General features: G+C 40.6%; 1 protein-coding gene across 2 annotated transcripts; it reads left to right on the forward strand.

Moving 5' to 3' along the window:
* Positions 1–434: 434 nt before the first annotated feature.
* On the forward strand, positions 435–27,297 carry PRPSAP2 (phosphoribosyl pyrophosphate synthetase associated protein 2). Of its 2 annotated transcripts, none has more exons than XM_054042643.1 (12): positions 435–543; positions 3,243–3,362; positions 4,021–4,172; positions 5,705–5,757; positions 6,395–6,461; positions 7,574–7,746; positions 8,823–8,938; positions 12,760–12,815; positions 16,862–17,010; positions 23,556–23,626; positions 25,839–25,985; positions 26,632–27,297. In XM_054042643.1, exons 3-12 carry the CDS (start codon positions 4,054–4,056, stop codon positions 26,788–26,790), a joined length of 1,110 nt encoding a protein of 369 aa, XP_053898618.1. In that variant the 5' UTR covers positions 435–543; positions 3,243–3,362; positions 4,021–4,053; the 3' UTR covers positions 26,791–27,297. The 2 variants fall into 2 exon arrangements, with proteins under 2 accessions (XP_053898618.1, XP_053898619.1); XM_054042644.1 differs by lacking the exon at positions 435–543 and adding an exon at positions 617–810.

Consider the following 27,297-nt stretch of genomic DNA (forward strand, 5'->3'; position numbering starts at 1 on the left):
CCATAGCCCCCCCCACGAGCTGGGGGGGCGCTGAGGAGAGCAGCGCCCCATAGCCCCCCCCACGAGCTGGGGGGACGCTGAGGGGAGCAGCGCCCCATAGCCCCCCCCATGAGGTGGGGGGACGCTGAGGAGAGCAGCGCCCCATAGCCCCCCCCACGAGCTGGGGGGGCGCTGAGGAGAGCAGCGCCCCATAGCCCCCCCCACGAGCTGGGGGGACGCTGAGGGGAGCAGCGCCCCATAGCCCCCCCCACGAGCTGGGGGGGCGCTGAGGAGAGCAGCGCCCCATAGCCCCCCCCACGAGCTGGGGGGACGCTGAGGGGAGCAGCGCCCCGCGGCCGCCCCCCAACACTACCCGAGGGGGGGCGCTGAGGGGAGCAGCGCGCCTCGCGGCTGCCCCTGCCCCTCCCCCTCGCCCGGCGCCGCCATTTTGCAGCCGGACGGCGAGGGGCTGAGCCAAGCCGCCGCCTCCCCTCCCTCCGCCGGCCGGCTGGGCCGCCGCCTTCTCCCGCGAGCCGGGGGGGCCGGAGTGGCGCTGAACGGCAGGTAAGGGGCTCGGCCACGCCGCCATCTCCGCCTAGGGCGCGCTCCATCCTCGGGCGGGCGGGCGGCTCTTCCCCGTCTCCCGGCGCGGGGCAGCTGCTCACCACCGCCGCGGGCGGCCCCGCTCTGCCCCCGGCGTGGGAGGGCCACCGTCACATTCCCCCCTCCCTCGGCGAGGCCGGCACCCCTGGGGCGGCTCGGGTCCAGCCTGCCCCCGCCTCGGGGCGTGGGGTGGGGGATGGGTTCACCGCCCCTCCCGCCTCAGGGCAGGTAAGGTGGGGGATGGGTTCATTGCTATTCCCTCTCCTCCCTTCCCCCCACGAGGCGGGCGGGGTGGGGGATGGGTTCATTCCTACTCCCCCCTCCGTGCCTCGGGGTGGGGTGGGGGATGGGTTCACTATTCCCCCCCCCCCCTCGCCTCAGGGCGGGTAAGGTGGGGGATGGGTTCATTGCTGTACCCTTTCCTCTCCCCTCCCCCCAGGGCAAGAGGGGAGGGGGTGGGGGATGGGTTCATTCCTATTGCCCCCTCCGTGCACCTGGGTAGGTGAAGTGGGGTGGGGGGTGGGTTCATCCCCATTCTCCTCCTCCCCCCAGGGGGAAATCCTGTGGTGGGGGAGTTTCCTTTCCTGGCATAGGAAATAAATGGTAAGCCCTCCAGGGAAGGGAATTTCCTTTGTGTATTTGTAGGCAATGGGTTCCCAATCCCAACTGGGACCTTTGGCTTCTATCATCATGTAAATATTTCCAACTGCAAATGGGGAGGGGGAGTGTGTGTGTGAGGGGCAGGATTAATCCCCAGCCTTCCCCTGGGGTGGGAAGTTCATCTCTGTCCATCATCCTCTATGTAGGAGCAATGGGGACGGGACCCGATGGCAATGGCAAGTCTCCTTTATGCTCTGGAAGCTGTGATATATTTGGGTGCTTTCTGTCTCCATTCCCTTCTTTCTATCAAAGGGCCCTGAAATCCCCGGGGGTCTAGAATCTGTTGTGAATTGAGGTCAGTTTTCACTGGGGCTCAGTCCGACAATGTTACTTTCCACCTGAGTGGCTGTGGTATGTTACTTCATAGCCAAAGCAACACAATAGGAATTGGGGACTCGGGGGAGGTGCCGGGAAGAGAATCTGGGGTAAATGTTCTTTTCTCAAACCTGATCCAAACTTCGAAGATCAGTCTGGATAGAGCCATTGGGTTATGTGTGTGCATAGATATACACTTGTTTCGAGGCTATGACTTTACTCAAAGTTTTGCTGAATGAGTTGGCAGTAACCCCAACACCTGTTTCAGGATGACCAGGTCAATGTTTCCCCCAGATTTACCATCCTGGAGCTTGCATTATGCATATACCTATCATTTCCTCCCCTACTTTAGCCCAATTGTTACCTCTGCAGTATACCCTACTGACCTGCAGAACTGGCGCTTCAAAAGCACTCATGAAAATGTTCCTGTCTTACTAAAAAGTAAGATGTGATCTGAACAATAAATTGGAAGCCAGGAACTCATAACCTTGGGGAAAATCTCTTAACTTTTCAGCCTGGGTTTCCCCATCTATGAAAAATGGATAAGGCCAAGGTTTGAAAAGCATTGCACAAATATTAAGTATTATTGTTTTTAGGCTCACTTTATAGAGAACCCCCAAACTATGACTCTCCTGCTGACATAGCACTGTCCATGCCGATGCTTTTGTCGGTGTAACTTATGTGACTCAGAGGGGCATACCCCAGCGACGTAAGTTGTACTGACAAAAGTGCTAGCGTAGACACAGCCTCATAGTTTTCCTTGTTGATAGACTCAGCTGAAGGCAGGGATTGAAAGGAGCTGAGGTCTGATCTGTCTTAACTGAACAGGTGGTTTTTTAAGGTTAGAATTGAGGCACACTCCTGGGGTCTGCTCTACTGTTGTACCTGTTGCAACCTCTCTATTAAAAGCTTCTGTGGTATCATGAGCCAGTTTTTGATTTACAGGAACTGAACAGAGTGCTGCACAGTAGTGGAGTGTTTTATTTGTAGGAAATACCCATCCTCTTCTTGGCTCTCAACTGCTGATGAGCCAAATATAGCTTCTGCATCCTGGACAAACTGAGTAAGAGTAGGTCTAGTTGCAAAGGCTGGTAAAACAGCTTTAATGTAGCTGGCAGTGTTTGAATCCAACTGCTGCTTCCATAAATGTGACTAATACACAGTCATTTTTGTGAAACATTTGTGGTAAGGTATGAGATGGAGACATTGGCCTAAGTTAACTTCCTTTGTTTGAGTTATACTGCTGGTATTGATACGTTCAGTTGACACGCTTTGAAGGTATTGGAGTATTTATATATTAAAAAAGCAAGTTGCTGAGTTTTTAGCAGGGCTTTGGAGCTGTGCTCCAGCTCTGCTCCAGCTCCAGGCAAAAACCTGCAGCTCCACTGCTCCGGAGCTGCTCCATGCTCCAGTTCCGGGCTCCGCTCCAAAGCCCTGGTTTTTAGCACTTTGTTAATTAAGATTGTACTTATTTTATCTCTATAATGGTGGCTGCAGTTCAGCGTGATACTGTCACTGAAGTGTTCTGTTACCTTGTGGCATAAAAATGTGGTATTACAAACTGGAATAAAGAGTATGGAGAAATCCTGAAGTGATTCATTGATTTTTTTTGTGTGTGTGCCTTTATTGAATAAAAGTGTCTAAATTGTCTCTTGACGTTTGTTTTCTCTGTGGTGTTTCCATAGGAGCAGTTTTAGTATTGAAGAATGACAGCAGCTACATGACCAAGTGGATGCATTGTACAAGAGGGCATTAGTTACATCTGCCACCTTTATTGAACTCTTCCTTAAGTTCAACCCTTATTTGTAAGTTTATAATTTATTGCAAAATAAGCAAACATATGCAATGCATGTATAGTGTATACCAGTGTTTCTCAAACTGGGACCGCCGCTTGTGTAGGGAAAGCCCCTGGCGGGCCAGGCCGGTTTGTTTACTTGCCCTGTCCGCAGGTTCAGCCGATCGTGGCTCCCGCTGGCCACGGTTCGCCACTCCAGTGGGAGAATGACAATGGCAGAAAGTTAATTAGATAAGCAGATAAAAATGGTAGGCAAACAATCTGCCCTGTCAGATGTAAATTGAGGAAGATGATTAAAAATTATGTAGAATTTGTGATCTGATCTGATGAGAGTTTGAAGAAATCATTCTTGGTGCCTTTCTGCTAGATGCTGCCATGAGTGCTGAGGACAAGACGAGGTAGAGAAGACAGGTTCCACTCACACTCCTCATGTTTTGTTGCTGGGTGCACTGTTTAATGCCCAGATCTTTAAAAAGAGTAATGCTTATGTGGCACAAAGGATTGCTGTAAGGATTACATCTTTGTAGTATTGTTCTTTCGTTATGTTTTTACCAAACAATTCTGTATGAGGATACAGGAGGATGAATTAGTCGGCAGCCCATATTCAAAGGAAACTTGTTTCTACAGTAAATATTGTAATGCTTAATATGTCTTTTATTTTTTTGCAGTATTTTAGAAGTGGAAAGACAAAGTAGGTTTTGATGTTTTGTGTGGCATCAACTGAAATAGGAGCCATCATGAATATAACAAAGGGTGGGCTTGTGCTGTTTTCAGCTAATTCCAATTCATCATGCACGGAACTGTCGAGGAGAATTGCTGAGTAAGTAATATCCAGTGGTTAGTCTTTGCTGCCATCATAGCATGTAGGACATTGGTGCAGGTGGGTTGGGAGTAGAGATCTGTCTTCAGCAGATAAGAATGTTTTGTAAAGTTACTTAGTAAAACTGAGCCATTGTTTGGAAAAATAAAGTTACCTACAAGGTACACAGTCAGTACAATAAATCTTTGTTCCTAATCAACTAAACTTGCATCTCTGAAAACAAATATTATAGATGTCTGTTTTAAGCTATCATTGTAAAGAATTAATTAGGGAACTGTGCCCCAGGGCAGTCTGTAGTACATGTAATAAAGGCGTTAACCGTGAAGCTCAGTATAACAAGCTGGGAGAGGTTTGTTGTTGGCACCTTGCCCTGGCATCCATAGCATTTAACAACTACATGTAGGGTAGTATGGCCCGACAAGCCTTTTTTCATTACTGTGGGACATGCAAATTAGAGAACACGATTTCCAGCAATAGGTAGTCAGTGTCAGTACCTCACCTAAAATCTTTATAGTACTTGAATTTTGAAAAGATACTGTGTAATTTATTCACTATGTAATTTATTCACCAAATAACAAAGAAAATGTTTAAGCTCGGCCTGTTCGTTTTGCAAGCTGTGAAAGGCCACATTAATATTGTTTAGGAGACGTAAGTTACAAAGGTTTTTATTTGGATAGTGATAAATAATCCTATATGTTAGAAAAATCCATTGTTTTCTCATTCCATATGTACTATGGCTTTGTTAGTTATCAAGGGGCTTGTCCTTTCTGTTCAATACAAATTTATTTAGATGTTGAGGATTTTTAGTATAAAGTGCGCTAATAGCTTTGGCAGAGCTATTATGTCTTGAATAAATTTATATCCTACTTCATGACCATAGGCGTGCAAGATGCTTTTAGAAATATCAGACATGACAGGTCACTTCCCTACAGTCTAAATTAGACATGACCTAGGAAGGACAGACAAGAAGGGTGCTGAGGGAAGGCTGAGGTTACACAGTGTTTGGATGTGGGGATATTTGTGCATCATTCATGCTATTAGTCCCTTTTTAGTAATTGGCTTTTCTATGCTAATACAGACATATTAAACCATAGTTTAACCTTCAAAAGCTTATTAACTACAGCTTTGTCTGCTCTTGCCCTCATTTCACCTCTTCTCCAGTCTCGATGGGAAATTTCACTGGGAAAGGACCTATCTAAACTCAGTCTTGTAAAGCCTCATGCACATCTGTGGCACCATGAAGATGATGAGAAACTTGTTGCATAATTTCTAAAATAATTCCAAGTTATATGTTCTTGTTCATTGGTGGTTTTTTTTACATTGTTTTTATTTGTGGACAAGCTTAGATCAACCTGTAATGTAACTCTTGTAAAATGTAAATTTGTGAGAAATCTCATAGTAAAACATTTGTTCTGTGATTTACGAAGTGTAGATTTGTACAGTGTTATGAACATTGGGTTGGGCTTCTTCTTTATTCTGGTTTCCATTCCCTTTGATGTAATGTACTGATTTTTGCTTTTCTTTTTTTTCAGTCGCTTGGGGGTAGAGATGGGCAAAGTTCAGGTTTATCAGGAGCCAAACAGAGGTGAGCATTTAATGGTTAAATAAACCTCTCATTCTGCCTTTATGGGAGACAGTATATTACCTAACCCTCCTTAGAATTTATTTACAGAAAAGCGAAGCACCACTTCTCACATTTGTGTTCTCTCATACGCGTGAACTTTCACCTCTCCTCTTCCTGCCTTCTGAGGACTGTCACTCTTCCAGACCACCTATTTTTATATGTGATCACTAGCATACATCTCTCTCTCACACACACACTGTCGTATGCTGTCTCTCTCCAATTAGTTTTTTTTATATTGTTCCTTCATCCTCATTAAATGCTAGTATTGTCATGGGGCAATATTATTGGTCAGAGGGTTCATGTATGTAGCCAACATCATCACCTTCTTTAGATCCCAAAGGATACATTTTCAAGTCCTCATGTGGGAACTTATCACATGACTCACGTTATCGTTAGTGGGAGTTGTGCACCTAATGCACACAAGTCTGTAAACTTGACCATGAGTATTGTCTTCAATATGGCTATTCTCTTTCAGTTTGAAGATGGAGAAATTATTTATTTTTTAGATTTGTCTATAGCGTATGACGACCTCATGGAGTAATTCCATGAAGTCCTGTTGTATGTTTCTTAAATCTTGGTATGTTTCTCTTCTTGGCAGAAACAAGGGTGCAGATTCAAGAATCTGTGAGAGGAAAAGATGTCTTTATCATCCAAACAGTTTCAAAGTGAGTAACAACTAACACATATTCTAAAGAAACTAGAACAGGAGTACTTGTGGCACCTTAGAGACTAAGTCTCTAAGGTGCCACAAGTACTCCTGTTCTTTTTGTGGATACAGACTAACACGGCTGCTAATCTAAAGAAACTAGAGTAGTTTCTGACATGGTTTATCTTTAAGAATTCTTTTGTCTTAGGTTTTCTTTTTTTGTACATATGAGAGATTCACAGATGGGCCAGTTGGTCTCTGTGATTTAAAAGGTGTGTATGTAGGGGACCGTCTTATAATCTGACCATTTACTTTGTTTATATTCAGATGAATCTGGATTTTGCTCTATGGGTTTCTGCATTCTTTTGCAATGTACACTCTGTTCCTTACTTTGTTCTCTTTAAAATCTTGTTGTGATCGACTACCCTGAGTGCAGCACCACTTAATGCTTTTAAATGTGGGAGCACTCTCTTCAAAGCAAATGGCTCATGTGACTCATTAAGCAACATAATAATTGTATGTTCTCAAGAACATACACCGCTCTACAATTCAAAGGCATACTTCTAGTTTCTGACAGCAGCAGAAATGATGGGACTGGTTTACCTGATGATCAGTCCTTCCATGTTAATATATGCCACTCAATCTTTTTCTTTAGAGACAGGAGATAGGATGTTAGTTGCTAAATATTTAAAGCCTAGTGTTGGCCATAGCATATTTTTGGCCAAAATAATAGGAGAATGTATTATGGGAATCTAAAACTGTTAGTCCTGTCCGTAGTGAGAACGTATTTACTCAATTTTTATCTTGTGGTGCAAAGATGTGGGAGACAAGGTCTACATTGTAATTTATTTCAGCAACATGTTGTGCTGATACGGTCCTGAAAATGTCTTTCTAAACAATGAGGTTGGTGAACAAGCAATGGGAAAAAAATTATGAAGTATAGTCCTAGTGAGAAATTAAAATAGTATGTCAAGTCCAGTGGCCTACCTAGGGTGCATATTTGGATTCCTTATAGGGATATTTCAATTGCTAGTTTTTCTTCAAGTCCCTTGAAGCAGATGTAGGTATCACATTGAATTCAGCTAAAGGATATTTATGCGTGGATACAGAACTAGAAACTTCTCATTCCAGGGATGTGAATACTACGATCATGGAACTCCTGATCATGGTGTATGCTTGTAAAACCTCCTGTGCCAAAAGCATTATTGGAGTGATTCCCTACTTCCCATACAGCAAGCAGTGCAAGATGAGGAAAAGGGGCTCCATTGTCTCTAAATTACTGGCTTCGATGATGTGCAAAGCTGGTAAGAATGCAGGATATTGTGAAATAATCAGGGCATGGTGGGCTTCTGATGTCATATTTAACTTCTAGGCAGCTGTGTGCATTAAACTGGGAACTTTAATAAGAAATAGCTATAAAGAATTTAGCAAGAGGAAATTTTAAACCCTAGAGAGGAAAAGCCAACGTAAAAGCAATACAAAGTGGTGAGTGAAATGCTGCATTAAAAACGAGCACGTCTTTATAACATCCATTGCAGAGTCCATGCCAAGCTGAGTTGGTGAGATAAGTCTGCTGGAATTCCTGCTATCCTGGAAGGTGGGGTTCCTTTGCTGTGATACTGCTGCTGGGTCCCTTCTCTCCCTTCCTAACTCTCTCTTGGGCAGTTGTATTTCTGTCAATTTCTCTCTTACCTCTCTGTTGGGTGATCCCACTTACACCTACTTTTAAGGTGGCATCTGAGAATGGGATAAACTCCCCTGATTCCTCCGGGGCAACCACCTGCCTGCTCTTTCCCATGGCATCTGTCCTGGGAGCATGTGGACGGTTATAATGAACACTTCATAGATATGCTGTGTAATTGTGCAGTCTGGTCTTGTAGATTTAATTAAATTTTGATTCTCATTTCATGGGAAGAAGTGTGGGGGTAATTGGAATTTGGGATTGGGAGTCAGGAGTTCTGAGTTATAATCTCAGCTCTGTCACAATCTTACTGTGTGACCGTGGGCAAATGACTTTAATCTCTGCCTTAATTTCTTCAAATGTGGAAAGAAGGTGGCACTTATCTATGTTATGGGGGTGTTGAGAATTTTAGTCAATTTTTTAAATTGCTCTGAGGGCTTTGGTAAAAGGTACCATAGAAATGCAAAGTACTCCTATTTATTTGATACCCCATAAACCTTAATGGGAGATTTATTTACCATGTGTACTGCAATAAAAACTATGATATTATTTTGTTCTAGTGCAACAGAATATTCATGTTCTAAACAGCCTTTAGTGAAAACTACAGGAGGAGTAAATTTGGTATCTACAGATAATATTTAGGTTTGTCCTGCTTGTTTTTCATGCAGTGGCTTTTAAGTGTCACTCTCTTTTTCAAAGGTCTAACTCACCTCATTACAATGGATTTACATCAGAAGGAAATACAGGGGTTCTTTAATATTCCGGTTGATAATTTGAGAGCCTCTCCATTCTTGCTTCAGTACATTCAAGAAGAGGTGAGCAAGGCCTACTAATGTGTATGAGAGTTGTCATTTCAATGTTGTATTTCAGGTTATCCCTACAGTTGTTGGGTTTAGAACACCAGTAAAGATACTATCAAGTGAAATTTAGTACTTTTTTTTTTTTTTTTTTAAGTCTGTTGAAGAGAGGAGGAATCTCATTTTTTTGTTTTTTCTACTCTTGTCATCAACATTCTTCCCACTCTATAGTCACTAAAATAAAAAGTTAGGAGTAGGGATCTTTAATTGTGAAAGTGTAAATGTTAATTGAGGACATTTAATACAATTATAATAGATCAGACTAAAGATCACCTAGGCAGCATTGTCTAATGATGAGAACAGATGACTGGTAGTCAAGAGACCTTGATCTGTTGATCAGCTACCTACTTGGAGTGTGGGATTTTGGGAAACTGAACTTCTGTACCCCAGTTTCTCCATTGTAAAATGGGTATTGCCCTCTTCTATAAAGTGCTAAGAGACTTATGAATGTAAAGTGCTGTTTTAGTGAAAAATATTTATTGTAACATCCTACTGCTGTCAGTGGTTAATACCCAATGCTTTGGAAGAACATGAATGCTTCCCACCCTAAAACACACACATAGCTAACCTGTCAAATGGAGGGCACCCTTCAACCCAAGGGATTGTTTTATATAGGTATAGCTTTCGTCTGTACTAAAAACTCCATGATGCACTTTTGTTATGACATTATTTTAAACTGGTGTGGGGAAGTTTGGCAAATTTATGGCAGTGATTGTTTCTCAGCCAGTGGTTAGCTGGTTATATATGTTTGGCATTAGTAAAATTTTCTCAAGTTAAGATGGCAATAGTATAAAACTCATCTGCAGGTTTTTGGAAACTGGCAAACTCCTGGGGGAAGGGGGGTTGGGGTTGGATATTTAGAAGGTGTTTTTCTTATTTCACTTCCTTTATCTTTTCTCTGCTTCATAGAACGACTTACAGGAAAGTAAGCTAACTAAAAGGACCTGACATACTTGGTTTCCCAGGATTTAGGCACACTTAGTGCCTTCTAGCCAATCCAGAGGCCTATGTTATATGTGTATCTCTTCATAAAATGGTCATGTTACACTGATCAGGAAGAACTTAATATATCATCTACATTTCATGATTACCAAATATGCTCTGGATGTCATGCATTTTGAATACTACAGTCTGCTAAATATTTGTTAGTATCTTTAATGGGATGTATTGAATAGTGTGAAACAAGTTCAACTTGATAAGAATGGAGATTATTTACAAAGAACTTAAACCATAGGTCAAATTGTAAAGTTTGGGAGCTGCTGGTGGCCATTCCATGATAATTTCCTGCCCAGATCCTATGAGAATCGAAGATGAAATTGGATTTTCTTCACCCCAGGATACCCATTAGTTGGATACTATGTGGCATAAAGTCTTCATGGGCTTCATGTTTGTGTATATGTCTGAGCATGCTTATTTAGTGAACATTTCATATCACCTTCACACACTGTATAGCTTGCACATTAGATGTTAGTGACTTATCATAATTCTCTGCTGCTAGGAGTTGCCAGTGCCCATATTTTAAGTGTTGAAGGGCATTGTTGAACAGTTCCAGGTTGTTGACTTAGCTTTTGCATAAACTGAGTAATGGAAATCACCTTTGGAGATTTGGCAGTTAAAAATGAGACAATCATGTTTGACCAGAAATAGAGCCTTCAATATGTTAAATGGCATGCCCTACCTTGTCCATACCTTGCATTGTATGTCTCTTTCATATGGCCTGTCTAATTTTACAAGGTCTGTAAGCCCATTGCTTCTTATCTATCCTCAGTGGTTAAGAAAAACAATTTTTCTCCCTCCTCCTTGTAACAGCCTTTTATGTACTTGAAAACTTACTTGTACTTATCATGTCCCCCCTCAGTCTTCTCTTTTCCAGACTAAACAAACCCAATTTTTTCAATCTTCCCTCATAAGGCATGTTTCTAGACCTTTAATCATTTTTGTTGCTCTTCTCTGGACTCTCTCCAATTTGTTCACATCCTTCCTGAAATGTGGCGCCCAGAACTGGACACAATGGTTGAGGCCTAATCAGCACAGAGTAAAGCGGAAGAATTACTTCTCGTGTCTTGCTTACAACACTCCTGCTAATACATCCCAGAATGATGTTTGCTGTTTTTGTAATGGTGTTACATTGTTGACTCATATTTAGCTTGTGGTCCACTATGAACCCCAGATCCCTTTCCACAGTACTCCTTCCTAGGCAGGCATTTCCCATTTTGTATGTGTGCAGCTGATTGTTCCTTCCTAAGTGGAGTACTTTGCATTTGTCCTTATTGAATTTCCTCCTGTTTACTTCAGACCATTTCTCCAGTTTGTCCAGATCATTTTGAATTTTAATTCTGTCCTCCAAAGCACTTGCAATCCCTCCCAGATTGGTATCGTCCGCAAACTTTATAAGTGTACTCTCTATGCCATTATCTAACTCATTGATGAAGATATTGAACAGAACGGGACCCAGAACTGATCCCCGTGGGACCCCACTCATTATGTCCTTCCAGCATTACTGTGAACCACTAATAACTACTCTCTGGGAATGGTTTTCCAACCAGTTTTGCACCCACCTTATAGTAGCTCCATCTAGATTGCATTTCACTAGTTTATTTATGAAAAGGTCATGCGAGACAGTATCAAAATCTTTACTAAAGTCAAGATATACCATGTCTACTGCTTCCCCGCTATCCACATGTTCTAGCTTGGGGCGGAGGAGGATTTTCCTTGCAAAGGTGTCCGGGCATCTGAACTGTGGGGCAGGGAGCCTCTGTGCTATCAGTGACTCCTCTTCCCCATTGGACCCAGGCATCATGAAAGAGGAAGCTGCCTGATTTAAATGTGGAGGGGACAAGACCTGAACTCGAGGGGAGGGGGGATGGTAGATCAGGTCACGGACCCTGGGATTGGAGGAAGACGGGACTGAACAGGGAGAAGGAATTGGGATGGAGGGGGAGAGTAGATTGAGATCCAGAACCAGTGGTGAAGAGGGGAAGAGAGAATTGATAAGGAGCCAAGGTCTGGGGGGAGAACTGGGACTGGCTGGGGAAAGATACTGGAACAAGGAGCCATGGGTGGGGGTAAGAACACTGAGATTGGACAAGGCGCCTGAGGTGGGAGCCAGTGGGGATGGAGAACAGGGATGTGGAGAGAGGGGGAAGAAAGAGACTGCAAATGAGTGGAAGTGGGACTGGCTAAGTGTGGAGAATGGAACTCGGATGAGAAGACAAGGGTGGGGAAGAGACCAGACTGGGGCAAGTTATGCTTGGGAGGAGTGAGCAGAAGAATTTGTGCCCACTAGATCACACTCCCCTCCAGAACCTGAAATAGATTCCTGAGTCTCACGATTCCTCTGCTGTCAGCAAATAACTGCGAAACCCTCTGGTTAAGATTCCCATCCCACTTTAGTGCTGGTCCACATAAGACGACAACCTACTACTGTTATCAGTTATTCTGTTTGATCAAGTGGTAGTGGTCTGTGGAGTGGATGTAAATATTCCATCCCTGCTGATGATCCATATGGGTTTCAGTATGATGCCACATGATGGAACTTGGGTTTTTTCAGTTTGTTTTTAAAAATGTAGGAAATTACACACAGAAAACAACATTAAAAGAATATTTTTAAGGTTGTAAAATCTAGGCATTCAAAGCTAGGGTTATTTGCTTAAACTTGAAGTATTTGATACTTTAGATATTTTTTTAAATTCTTAAAAATTTAAAATTATCTGTGGCACTTAATGAGCTTAAATTTCCATAAAAGATATGACATAGTTGATCTCTGTTGTTTGCTACAGATCCCAGATTACAGGAATGCTGTGATTGTGGCCAAATCACCTGCATCTGCAAAGAGGTGAGTAAGATTTACTCTCTTTGATTGGAGCAAGCAATCTGTAACTAACATAGTCCCTGATTTTTAGCATTAAGTTCAGGGCACTGTCATATGAAATGAGAGACTCAAAATGAAGGACTCAGATGACCAATTTATTTATACATGAAACTTTCCGTATTGTTTCAGTAGTCAGTATTGCCGATACTAATAATTTACAGCATGTGCAGTTAACATTGGGTCCATGTGGGCATAGAATACTTGGGAAATCATTGTGGCCTCAATGACTAGTTTTTCAGTGAAGCTTTATTCAAAATATTTGAAGTTTTACCAATGTGTGTGGAGCTATATGTGTATGTATGAATATATAGAAACTGTTTCTATATGTTGTTTATTACATCTGAATCTCTATCCCAATGTGGGACTTGAAGTCAACGTGAAGGGGATAAATAAAAAGCATAGTTGTATAAAGGAACACTGTCAAGGTTGGCAGGCTAAAAACATAGCTTCTCCATCTTCTGCCAAATCTGTAGAATGAAATATTTTTCTGATTACTAAAGTATGGACAAAAATAACTGATCCACTACCAAATGCACATTGCTGTTTCTCAGACATTCTGCTTTACTCTTTTTTTTTTTTTTTAATATTGCAAGCAGTCAGTTGAATGTTCATGAAATTGTCCATATCTCAGTACCTTTCTTCTAATATTTAAGATATGGCCTTCAGCCTCTTCCAGTTTTATTATAACTTCATTGCTGTTTTAGAAGGTCTTTTAAAAATTGAAAGCATGAAAAAGTGAATCCAACAACGGAAAAACAGAGTGTTTAGCATTCTAAAAATATGTTAGGAACTTTTATTACATTTAAACATGTATTTATATTTAAATATCTATTGTTTAAAATTTCAACTATGAATGAAGAATAATGGCAAGGCAAATATGACAACTCCCAGTGGTCCAGAATTGTTGCTTAATGTGATCATGATTTAGAAAGTGACTGGGCAAATCCTAAATATAGAGAGTTTATTCTCTAGTCTGGCTGAAGTGTGCAGGGTCCAGGGCAAATTTTCTCTTCTCATTGAGATTAGTATTTTATCATGTTAACATGCTTGTTAAGTAATCATCATTGATTTCTGGTTTTGTTTGTTTATGGCGATCTATCCCTCTGCTCTCTGATGGAATTTCACTCCTTTAAGAAGCTGATAAGGAGTTGGATGATAGTTTAAGAATTAATGGTGGCTTTTCTGCAATGACAACTAATTACTTGTGGAAGTGTTACCTAGACTTTTATATCCGGTATTATGACTTTGTTAGTAGGAAACATTTGTTTTGTAACAAATCAGAACAGTTTCTAACTGGTGGCAGTGTACTACAAAAAACGATTTCATATTTTTTATCTAGCAGTATTCTTCATATGAACTAAATATTCCACTACTTGTGTTAAATATCTCTTTAATCTGCCTTCCATGTGACAGATGCTATATAAGCGGATGCACTTTATTTTTTAAAATAGAAGTTGTTTACAAATAATCATTCTGGTCCCCAATTGCATCCCTGTCTTGTAATTCAACTTCTGAGTTTTACTGTATTTCATATAAGCTGTTAGCTGCATAATCCTGTTGACAGTAATATTAACAGGATCATTTTGCTTGAATGTTAGGGTGTCTTTCTTAGTTTACTGTTCTGGGAATACCTCCTTATTGCTTGTAGTGAAGCATACATAAAGGCCCATGAGCACTGTGAAATATTAATTCTGTTTCTGGCATCAATTTGATGTCTTAAATATCTGAATTGTAAGTATGCATCTAAATCTGTGAAGCTATAACAGTTCAATTGGATAAAAGATTATTTTTCTGTCCTGAAGTGGTATCTAGTCTTTGGCCTTCCATTCCAGAACTGCTTGCATTTTGTTGATGAGTAAAGTGATCCTTTAGTGTTTTATGGGGCTTAATCATGCCTGTTAGTCACAGGTTTGTGTTGGAGGCTGGGCAGAGCTGCCTTTCTCTTCTGGGAGCTCCTGTAGGTATTATGCATCAAGGAAGCACACAGTCTTTCAGAGCTCTTGGGTATGTGGGTGTAGAGTACAGTATATCAGCTATACTCCTTAAGGAGATGCATGATGCCTTTTTCTCTTGAGCCGGCTGGCTCCAGTGGCTGGTGTTGAGGAAGGGTGGGTGCGCTGCCTTTTTGCTTCTCTGGAGGCATCTAGTTCCTGCGTGGATGCCTGCGTCCTCTTCTCCCATTCCCTAGATATATTATTGGGACATATCGATATATACTGTCCAAAAATGAAAATGTGAGTCCTTGCATTTGCTCAGGCATGTCAGTTAATTGTGCGTGCAAATAGAGAACCTAAATGCACAATTAATAGATTTGCACAGAAATATATGAGGGGTTGCATATACTCCTTTTTTTGTATGTGCATCTGTGGCTGAAAATTTGGCCTAAATCGTATGGCCTAGAAAACATTGAAGGCAACTGTTAGTCAAAATGTTGGTTCCTACAACTGTTTCTTAAGTAGTCATTTGTAAATCTGAAAAAGCTGAAGTGTTCTGTAAGAAAATTAATTGTTTGGGCAGGGGAGATAAACTCTTGACAAAAAATAACCAAGGAAGACAAATGTCAGCCTCAAATATTTTTTCTTTAGAATGCATATCTGTGATAGGAGATGGCTTAGTCTATTGTAATTCAGAATGTTTGTTCAGTTTCTGGTCTCATTTCAAAATTCAGGTAAAAGTCATTTTGCATACAGCCTGAGCTTTATTCAGTTTAGTGTGGTGTCCTGATTTTGCCAGCTAGACTTCATAAAACTCTTGTTTGTTTAATTGGAATTTTTAATTAAAAAAGCAGGTGGTTGGAATAAAAATCATATGCTGTATTTAAATATTTGTTTAAAAAAATCCTTATTAACTCCATAGATTGTAAGTGAAAGACTCTTAAATCTAACCTAGCTTACCAGTGATGCTACTTCCTTATTTGTTGCACTTCATTTGGCTTGTACAATGAAACTGGACTTATCTGTTCTAGTTTTTCACTTGCTATCCTCCTCCGTTCAGCATTTGAGATGCTAATACTGCAGGAAAAAATATATCTCCCTTCTTTTCTTCCCCTAAGCAATCAAACAGTTCACTGACATTTTAAAATTTCATTGAAAGCTTTATTTTTAACACATCTAAATTTGTATCCTAAACTCCTTAATATTGACCCTTTACGTAATTCCAGATTGCAACTGAAGAAATGGTGTATGGTAAGGGATATTTTTCATTTTGCAAGTTTACTAAAACTCAGGTCTTGACTTGCAACAAATGATCTGGCAATAGGTTAAATAGCTGATTACTTGACTTTTGTTATTCCTGTAAGATATCCATAGTTGCAAACCAGACTGTCTAGGTTATTCTGTCCCATTTAGTCCACCTCTTGTGTTCATATACTTAATTTTAAGTTGGGTTTTACTTATTCCCATTTGAAAAAATGTTTACCAAGGGAATGCAAGTTAATCTGAAGTCTTGAATCTGCTGCAGTCAGTTATAGACCACTGTCAAAAACACTGAGACCAGTGACAGTTTTAAGGCCCAAGATCTCAGGCTCCTTCAGGACTAGAAATGAGGGATGTATACAGTTGGAAAAGCTCACTTGAGATCCCTAGTTTTCCAGTGGTATACAGCATTAATTTCTAGCAACATTGGGTCATGGCACTGTGGCCCTTAAACTCATGCCAGAAGTGAAATAGAAGAGGGTAAAGCAATAATTTTATATGATTTTAACAGTTGATTTTTAATTCATGTTGCAGCTGAAAAATGGAAGGAACAAGATGGTAATCTGAACTTAATGATTAACACTTGTTCTATTACTTGCAAAGGCTTGAAACACTTTGGCAAGACCAGGGCAAATGCTTTCAGGACTATCAAGGTTTTCTAAACCCAATGATTAGAAGGTGTCTTCTAGAAGTAGTCCCTGCATTCTTTCCCTCAATTGTAGGAATCATTCAATTTTTCCTCCTATTTCAGAATAAAAAAATAGGCTTGTCTTGTGTTTGGGTTATTTTAACTTTTTAATGTATTCTTTCCTGCAGGGCACAGTCATTTGCTGAGCGCTTGAGGCTAGGAATTGCTGTGATTCATGGGGAAGCTCAAGATGCTGAATCTGACCTGGTAGATGGTCGACATTCACCTCCTACAGCCAAAAGTGTAGCTGCTATTCATCCCAGTTTGGAGATACCCAGTAAGTAAGTTTGTGTGTGTGTAACTTCTTATATATTGGGTTTTTCTAACCCATTTGAGGATGGTTAAAAAGGGATGGCTGTCAGAAATAAACTAGCAAAGAATTACTACACATACCCTTTTCCTATGATGCCTATGATTTGCAGCAGTGCAAAACTGTGTGGCTGAGTGACAAGGTGGGTGAGGTATCTTTTATTGGACCAACTTCTGTTGTTGAGAGAGACAAGCTTTCGATCATACACAGAGCTTTTTTTTCGGTCTGACAGTGTGTCCTGTATGAGTTTGCAATACCTACACTGACCTGGGTAAATAGACAAGTGAGTTCCTCTGCCTCGTAATTCCATTGCCTCATATCTTACATATTACTTTAAGGCTGTTTAGGTTTGATTTATTTAAATATTTCATTTGTGTTAACAATATATAACCTCCCCCCCAAAAAACCTCTTCTCCCTTCCCTTCTCCGCTTGAGGTAAATAAATCAATTTAGGAAGGTAGCATGGTCCAGCAGATAGAGCATTGAACTGAGAGTCAGGAAACCTGGATTCTATTCCTGTCTGCCATTGACCTGCTGTATGATCTTGGACAAGTCATTTGCTTCAGGTTCCACTCATGATTCTTTTCTTTAAAATGCTATGTAAGAGTCAAGTATAATTAAATGGAATTTTTCATGGTGAGAAGAGTATCTGTTAACTGTTACACATTGCAGAGAAAAGTAAACAGCTGAGATGGAGATTTTGTTGGCTGAAAAGATTGCTGGCTGAAAAGAATTAATCCCAAGGAGTGCTCCATATTGTTGTTTATAAGCTAATTTGATATAAAAATTGTGTGTAACGGGTAGGGTTTCTACATTTGCACAATGGATTAGACTCAAAACCACAAAAACAAGGGAACACTCCAGACCACATCCGTAGTTCTGCCACTTCATTTCTTCTTTCTGCACACACCTTTCTGCTAAAGTAACTCCTGCCAGTGCTTACCAGTTTTGGATATTTGTTAGAGTAGCAGTTTAATAAATGCGGTGGGTGATAAAGGCTGTCGTCCATATTGGGGTACAGTTATGGTTGTGTGTACGGTAGCTGTGGTAGTGGTTTGGTTACTTCCATGTGGATGGAATCGTAGAAGGCATGTACTGTAAAATGGGGTGGCTTAAATTTTCATTTCTTTGCTGAAGTAGTTTTGTCATATGGTATGTGTAGCAACTGTAACAGTTCCACAACATTTTTTGTGTTTTAATTTCCTAGGCGTTTTAGTTGGGGTGGAGGGGCAAGATTGTGAGCAAGGTGTGGCTGGTGGACCTCCAGGGAGTGTGGTTCCTGGAAATGTACTAGAGCAGTGGCTAATGACAACTTTATCTATTAGAGAGACAAGGTGGGTGAGGTAATATTTTTCATTGGACCAACTTCTGTTGGTGAGAGAGACAAGCTTTCGAGCTTCAGGCCTGAAGAAGACCTCTGTGTAAGCTCGAAAGCTTGTCTCTCTCCCCAACAGAATTAGATCCAATAAACGGTGTTACCTCACACACCTTGTCTCTAATATCCTGCAACCGACATGGCTACACACTGCATACAACTTTATCCATTAACAGCTATGCTTTCTTGGCACTTAAAAACTGATAGAAAAATATAGCTTCTGATGGAAAAGATTATTATCTGTGCAGAGGATTTTGTATATGCTGAAAACTTTGTCAGTTGGTCACCTATTGTGTATAAGCTTTCTGTTATGATGAACAATGGCAAAAAAATGACCTTTAGTGCTAAAAATGTATTAAAAAAAAAAAAAAAAACCCCAAAAACCTTATGTAACAGATCTAATAAAGATTCTTCCATTAATTTTGTTTAGATAGACCAATGTTTTTTAACAATATACCAGTCGACAAAAAAGTCAGATTGAAGTTGGTCTGAAATGCATCTTTGGATAAAAATGTCAGTATTTACGCCCTTTAGCTTTGTAACATTGAAATTTCACACTGAAAGGCCACCTCCTATACAGGAAAAACAGAAACGTATGTTCCGTTTTAAACTAATCTCAGAATGGAACCTTAACTATGGAGTTGCAATCAGTGTCTTCAAAATTACAACAAACATAACCAGCACCATGATAAGGTTTAACTTTAACATTTGTATTTTTCTTTTAGCTTGTGTTTTCCCCTTCCCTTTGTAATTGTAGAAAATAAAATAAAAATGAAAATGCACTGAGTAGATGGAGGATGTCACTTGTTTTTGTGGGATAAATTTTACTCCTTAACCTTTAATATCAGCTAGTTGTTGGAGCTGAGAATGATTTAGCAAAAGGACAGACTGTAAACTTATTCACCAGCAGGTGTCACTGCTGTCAGTGAGATTTAAAAGTTTTAGGGAAATATAAATTTACAGAGCAGAAAATGGCAAAAAAAATCCCCAATATGCTTAAACTATGTTTGACTATATGATCCTATAATGGCGGAAAGCTTTATTTAGTCGTCTGTTTGTCCTTTATATATCAGTTTTGTTCTGTCTCAAAGGTGGCAATTCCTTCTTGTAGTCTTCCCAATTCTTGTGATCCCTGTGTGAAGGATGGGTAATTGTCAGAAGAACATATCCTGCTGCTTTGCAATAGGGCGTGTGGTATAAATTAAGGCAAAGCAGCAGCCTTATTTAAAACTGCCAGCTTTAAAGGTTTGCATGGTTTTCAGTCACCGCAGGGCTCTTGCCACACTGAGCCCACTCTTCTGAAGGTGGCACTTGCTTTTCTTGTCAGGGTCATTGTTTCCAGAAATGCTGCTCAGCACAGCATAGGACTGATGGCCATTCAGAAGTTGGAGATCTGTTAGTATACATTAGCATTAGGTGCCTGTGTCAGAAATATAGCCCTCTGTACACCTTGTCAGACATCCAGAAAAGAACTTTGAAAAGAATGCAACAGTGCTAACGTTTCAACTGAACCAAGCTGCTGAAGAAAAGGGCAAGTGATGATGTGTGGAAATATTGCTTTATGATGCTTTGTACTTCTGCAGCCTCCTTCATGTGAGGCTCTGCCAGCATTTTATAGACATTAACACACAGGATGCTGTGAGGCTTAATTAACTCAATTTTACAGATAGGGAAACTGAGGCAGAGACTTTTCCAAGGTGCCTCACAAGTCTTCGTGAGAGAATCCAGAAGGGAAAGTGTTTGCAGATCACTTTACATTTACACTGTACAAATGATGAATAGGTTTCGAGTCCTAATAAATAGTCTTGTGCTTTATTAATGAACGCATACTTCATGAGTCGTTAGATGGGGACTTCTCTGTTAGCAGTTCATTGGAAGGAAACAAGTAAAAATATCTTAATATCTCATATTGCATTGATTTTTTTGTGGGGTGGGTGGGTGGGGGAAGGGTTGATAAAGTTCTCCTTCCTAGTGATTGTGCACATATACATTCCACTTTAATACTGCACTTGAGTTGAAGACTTTTGCCAGCAGTACTCCTAAGTGGTCCATGTGCCCCTGCTGTCCTTATGCTAAGAGCTGAGGGCATAAAAGGGGTGTGTCTGCCAACTCCCTCTCAATTCCTTCTTGTCGCTTGTGATGAGAGTTGGAGCTCCCTGGTTGCTCTTGACCTATGGTTATCCACCTTAGAAATGTTTTTCTTCTTTGTGTGTAGTTAGTTTAGTTAGTTTATAGTCTTTCAGGGGTTATTTTGGTTTAAATCCATGTGATTTCTGCACAGCAATGTGCCATGCGCAGGTCTGTTATCCCTGTCACAGATAGGCGGAAAAGTTGTCTAATTCATTTAGGTGAGTGGTATGTGAGGGACAAATGTCCTATCTGTACCTCGTTCCCCAAGAGGACTGAGAAACAGAGGGATTTCCATCTTAAGGTTTCTCTTATGGAACAGGCAATGCAGCCCTCTTTAGAGCCTGACCCTGACCACGAGAGAGCAGAGAATTCCTTCCAGGGATTTCCCCTTCTGTGGCCTCTGCTCCAAAGCAGTCTTTGTGTGAGATCTTCTTCCTCGCCTATGGCCTCCTTGACACGCTCAAAGCCTTCTGAAGCTGATAGGCTGCACTTCTTTTCTCATAAAAAGGTGCTTAAAAAAAATTCTCTGCTGCCGAGTCAGGGTCTGATTGGAAGCACCGATGCTAGCACTGTCTTTGCAACCACCCTGAACAACAAATGCAGGAAGTTCTGCTCCAGAACAGGTCACAATCCAGGTTCTTTGACAGACACTTTCCTTCTTTGGTCAGATCTTCCAATATATGTTTTCTCCATCCTCCTAATTCTGAGGGTGATCATGGAGCTAAAAGAGACAAACCAACTTTAATCCTTGTAGAGCTGGCCTGCCCAAAACAATACTGGTACACCGACTTACATCAGCTATCAGTTTGACCTCCCCTAGCTCTGCCTCTGGTTGAGGACCTTCTATCTCAGAACTGAGCCAAGGAACTTATAGTGTGTCTAATCTCTGGTTTAGCAATGAGGAAAGAATTTGCTCCCAAGACATCTCTGCTGGTTGGTGCATAGAAGGGAAGGATACAGCCATGGGCACTTGCGCAGCAAATTGGAAAATGTTCTCAGCCTGAACTGAGTCTTGCCAGTAGTCGCTGAACACTGCTGAAATTAGACATATATTCGACTACCTGCTACATTTGAAATCTTCCGATCTCTCCATCTGTTCTATAAGGGTGTATCTAGGCTCCATCTCCTGATACATCTTCCAGTAGATGGGTTTTGTGTTTTTCGCATCCTTTGGTGTCTAGGGTTTTAAAAGGTCTTGTTTACACATATACTCAAGGGACCTGAATTTAGTTTTGTCCTGTTTAATGGGTTCCCCCTTCAAACCTCTAGCAACAAATTCTTTGTAATTGCCATCAGTATATACAGTGGTTTTGATAGCGATTAAGTCTGTGAGAATCATGTCAGAGCTTCAGGTGGTGTTAGCAGGACCCTTCTTTCACAAAGACAAGGATTCTCTTGGGCCACACTGTAAGTTTATGCCTAAGATAGTATTTGCACTCCACCTCAACAAACCTGTTCCTCTTACAGTATGTTTTCCAAAGCCTCGCTGTAGCAAAACTTAGGAGAGGCTTCATACTTTGGATGTTCAAAGGGTTCTGTCCTTTCATCTGGCCTGAACAATCTTTTAGGTCATCTCTTAGACTCTTTATAGCCTTTTCTGATAGGCTGTAACTGGCTTCCCTTTAATCTTATCATCTATCTCACTGGATGTCTGACTGTATCAAGCTTTGCTATGATCGAGTAAAGGTTGCGTCTCCTCTGAGAATAATGGCCCATTGCATTAGGGCTTGTTCCATCCACTTCATCAGCCTTCCTGAGTAACATACCAATAGTGGACATTTGCAAGGCTGCCACATAGACATAAGTACATATCTTTTCCAGACACCATGCTATCACTCAGGGTTCCTGGGGTAGTGTCAATTTCAGCCAGTCAGTGCTGCAGCCTCTTTTCAAGTAATCTGAGTCCCAGCCTGTAAGAGAACTGCTGATGAGTGCCCTACATTGGAATGTATATGTGCACAATCACTTTAAGGAGAAAAATCTTACTTCTCTGTACAGTAACTGTTGCTCTTTGAGAGGTCATGCACCTATACATTCCAGGACCATCCTACATTCCCCACTGCTTTGGGTATTGGATGGGGATACAAAGGAATGGAAAGGGAGGTGGCAGCCACGTCCCCTTTGGCTCTGAGCAAGAGGGCAGCGGGGACACAGGCACTACCTAGTGCAGGGGTTCTCAAACTGGGGGTCTTGACCCCTCGGGGTCGCGAGGTTATTACATGTGGGGTCACGAGCTGTCAGCCTCCACCCCAAACCCTGCTTCGCCTCCAGCATTTATAATGGTGGTAAATATATAAAAACATGTTTTTAATTTATAAGGGGGGGGGTCACGCTCAGAGGCTTGCTGTGTGAAAGGGGTCACCAGTACAAAAGTTTGAGAACCCCTGACCTAGTGATACTGCTGGCAAAAGTCTCTGATTCCAGTGTATCGGGCACACACCCCCCCTACAGTGGAATGACTATGTGGCCAACACATCTCAAAGAATAACAGTTACTGTGCAGGAAAGTAACCGTTTTTTCATATGCATTTTACACCATTGTTGAGCCCAGAAATCCCAGTTCCTCCCTAGGAATTGAATGTCAGCACAGCATTCTTAAATTTTACTGTACAAATTGCACTGCATACAAGACTTACTGGCTTGAGTTAGCAGATAGCAAACATGTGCCTTTAAGGCACCCAGTCCTGCAAATTATTTTCTGGGCGGATCCCTGTGCCCATCTGGAACCACGCTGATTTCAGAGGGGCTCTGTGCAGGTGTTTACTCATACAGAGTAACTTGCAGGATCGGGGCCTAAATATTTATAGTTGATATCCTATGTGGAAAGACTCAATGCCTTGTGCACGAGATTCTGCTGCCCGAGGAAGCGGAGCAATGATGGTGGAGACAGTTCCTGCTTTGCTTTTATCTATGGAAAAAATGAGAAATGATGAGTAGTGCAAAGCAAGAATTTCCTCATTCATTTTAGCATGTACAATTTTTCTTCTTTTTTTAAATCCTTTAATCAGTGCTGATTCCAAAGGAAAAGCCACCAATCACAGTTGTTGGAGATGTAGGAGGAAGAATAGCCATCATTGTGGTAAGTGGATGTTTTGGATCAGAACTCTGATAGCTTTGAATTTAGGAATGTGTGTGTATATTTGTGGGTATCCTTTAAAGTAGGGCTAATTTTGAAGGTTTTCCTATTGTATCCAAACTAAAATTGTCAAACTCCTGACATGTAAGAGAGCTTGTGGTCACTGTAGTCTTAAATTAAGGATACACAGGGCAAGAATTCAGTGGAAGAGCCAATCTTTGTTTTCAACCTCAAAAAAATAATTTCCTGGTTCCCAAATATAAGTGAAATCTTTTGAAAACAACTTGTTTGGTTATTTTTTTAAAAAATCCCATCACACTCTAGTTCTCTCTCTTTATAATAAGCTTGAAATGGCCTTCCACAAATCTTGCCAGTGTCTTTTTGAAGGGTCGTTATTAAATGCTGAGCTGTTGGCATTTAAAACTTTTAACTAGTGCAAAAACATGATTGTTTGTTTGGGTGTTGGCTCACTACACAGACATTCTAAGCACATAAGGAAGACATTTAGGTTGCCTCTGAGGTTTCCTAATACCCTTGACAGGCTCTATTAACTGGGGGCAACTGAAATTGCAGTATAAATCTCCTTGATTATGGACTTAATATCTCTGTGCCCCTTCAATAAAATGAGTTTAGCAGGTTACTTTACAGGAATAGAGAGGTTAATGAAGGTTAGTAAAGTCCTTGAAGATAAGTGAGTAGAGTATGTTGCTAAAATACATTGGATTTCTCTGAAGCTTATGCTCAGAATATTGGTGGTGTTGTGTGTAGTGAGTGGCTCATCAGTTTGAGCGAAATGACAAGCTGCTCAGCCTTAATGGAAACACTGCATTTAAGGCCATTAATTTCAATTTTCTTTTCCCTTTCATAATTTAAATGACCAAGAGAATTTTTAGTAACAATTACACACAGGTTGACATTTGAGGGAGTTTAAAAATAAAACGGATCACTCCCTTCTACCTCTCTGAAGTCTTTTTATTTTTTAATAAAATACTTACGTGCTGTTTTAGTTCTTGATGATGGTGCCAGTTCTCTCTGCCAGTGTAATTTGCTGATGAAGATTTCTGGTGTAACTTCTGAAACTGATTGGTTAATCCAATTCTTGTACTTTAATAATACTGGGCACTGCTCCTGTATTAAAAGCCAGGAGGACGTCCGTGTGTTGGGGAAGGCAGAGTGAAGAAAAAGGGCTGGTTAGAAATTATCTTCTACAGTTAATAGTTGTTAGCAGGGCTGCATGCAAGATATTAAAGGACTAAAGATCATGTATAAGAATAAAATGGAAGAAAGGATGGACCAGTTTCTTTGCCATATTAACTAAAGTTTGGGTAATGATTGAGGTGATTTGGAAAAGCTTTAAATGACGACTGTAAGTTTTGGGGTCTCTGTACATCATCATGATTTAATGGTCGTTTTGTCTTTTAACTGAAGTCTTTCCACATCTTTTTAAAATCAAAGGTTTTATCCCTTGTTGAATTTCAAAGTTCAAATATAAAAAAATATTCCAGGTTTTTAACTGTCTTGTGGGAATATTTATTATTGTTTTATTAGTAAATACATTCTGGGATTTTTTTTTTAAATGCTTGGTTTCTTCCCTCATGCACCCTCCTGGTTACTGAATCTTGCTGTATAGGTTTTAAAAATCCTCTTGTGCTTTAGTGAAGAACACTGTAATTAATTGTCCAAAATATACAGTGATAGAAACAGAAAAGCAGGCCCTAATAGTATCTACTGAATGGATCACCTGAAACTCTGTCCAAGAGAGTTTTCATAAGGTGAAAGCCTGGTAGCTGGACTCTGTTGCATCATTTCAAAGAAACAAAGTATCATGAATATTAACACTGCAGATCTAGAAGTGCCAATGACATAAAGACTGATGTTGTCTTAAAGGACACTGGAGAAATTGCATTATTCTTTGGGTTTTTAATATAAAATGTTATTAATTTGAGATTTTAATGTTTGGAGTAACGTTTTCTATAGGGGAGTCTTTGGTGTTATGTTTAGAGCCATGGCAATTCTCCTCTCCACACTCTGTTCCTTGAGCCACCATATAGGATAGTAAGGGTTACTTTCAGTAAATTAATAATATGGTTTGTATGTAGACTAGAGAAATCTACTGCCTTGACACCAGTAGAATTGCACTAGCTCTGTCTGCCTCTGTTGCATGGCCTGTTTGAGGAAGTGTGGAGTCTTCATTGGCCTGGTCTTATTTTGACAGGATGACATTATAGATGATGTTGACAGCTTCCTCGCTGCAGCAGAGACTCTCAAGGAAAGGGGAGCATACAAGATTTTTGTAATGGCGACCCACGGCCTGCTGTCTTCAGATGCTCCCAGGTTGATAGAAGAGTCTGCTATTGATGAAGTAAGTGTGGGCAGGATGGGCTAGCTTCAAAGTTCAGAAGCAAATGAAAATGATGAAAACTCTTCAGAAAATTGCGCCAGCTTTAAAATCCCCACCGGCTTGGCTCCTAAAATTTTTAATATGGATTATTACCAATTACAATATCAATTACAAATTACAGGAACAATACTGTGGCTGTTTGTTCCTGGCTTCACTTTTCAGTACAGGTTTTAACATATAATTATTCCTTTTTTTTCAAGTCTTCATGAATACTTTAGTGATGGGTGCATCATAATAATAAGAGCCTAGGTAAAGGATTGTCAACATATGGAGATTCTCCTTAAGTGAAGAGTAATTAAGAGTGCATCCCCTTGTGCGTGTTTGACAGGATGAAGGCAAGGAAGGACTGTTTCTTTAGCATTAGTAGATAGGTGAATAGATAGGCATCCAACAGCAATGTATAACCGTTCATAAGGCTATAATCCTGTCAATAAACAGTCACAAAAGGAGATCCTGCTTTGCATCAACCATTTAACTTTCTCGGGATCTGGAGGGTAGAACTTTCCTTTTCAGACTCTGATGTGATAGGGTGCAGATCAGAAACTGAAGGGAAAAGATCAGGGAAAAATAATTTCTACTGTGACGGTTTCTCTCTTTCTCTCTCTAGGTTGTTGTAACCAACACGATTCCACATGAAATACAAAAACTCCAGTGTCCCAAAATTAAGACCGTGGATATCAGTATGATCCTCTCAGAAGCCATTCGCAGAATCCATAATGGGGAGTCCATGTCTTACCTTTTCAGAAATATAGGACTAGATGATTAATCTTTTCTTTTGATTCTAAAGAAAAACCAAGGGCCAAACTGGAATTGTATAGAAAACAAGCTGTGAAGCATCATGCTTACCGTAATATTTCAATTGAGTCATTTCTGTTTTGTTGTTTTTCTTGGTTTAAATTTGAAGTTAGACCAGATTTCAAGAGCTATTTTTCTTTGCAGTTTTTGAAAAAGACCCAAACGTTTTCCAAAAAGAGAAAAAAAAGTTGTTCTAGTTGCTTTTAGGTTAGTTGCACTATATATGGAAAACAAACACTTGAAGCAAGAATTTAGCTCATAAACGAAACATTCCTTTTCCAAAGCTGCTTGCTACAAGTGCTTTAAAAAGTTGATAAAATGAAGTGACTGTATAATATTTGCATTTTAAAAGCCAAAAAGGTTGTACTGTTGTATGCAGTTAAGTGACATTTTGTAGAAGTGCTTTTATAGAAAAGCATATGAAATATGCACCTGTATTTATTTTCTGCAACAAAGAATAAAGATTTGTTTTGTGTGA

The sequence above is a fragment of the Malaclemys terrapin genome, chromosome 10, assembly GCF_027887155.1.
Source record: "Malaclemys terrapin pileata isolate rMalTer1 chromosome 10, rMalTer1.hap1, whole genome shotgun sequence".
NCBI classification, from domain to species: domain Eukaryota; kingdom Metazoa; phylum Chordata; order Testudines; family Emydidae; genus Malaclemys; species Malaclemys terrapin.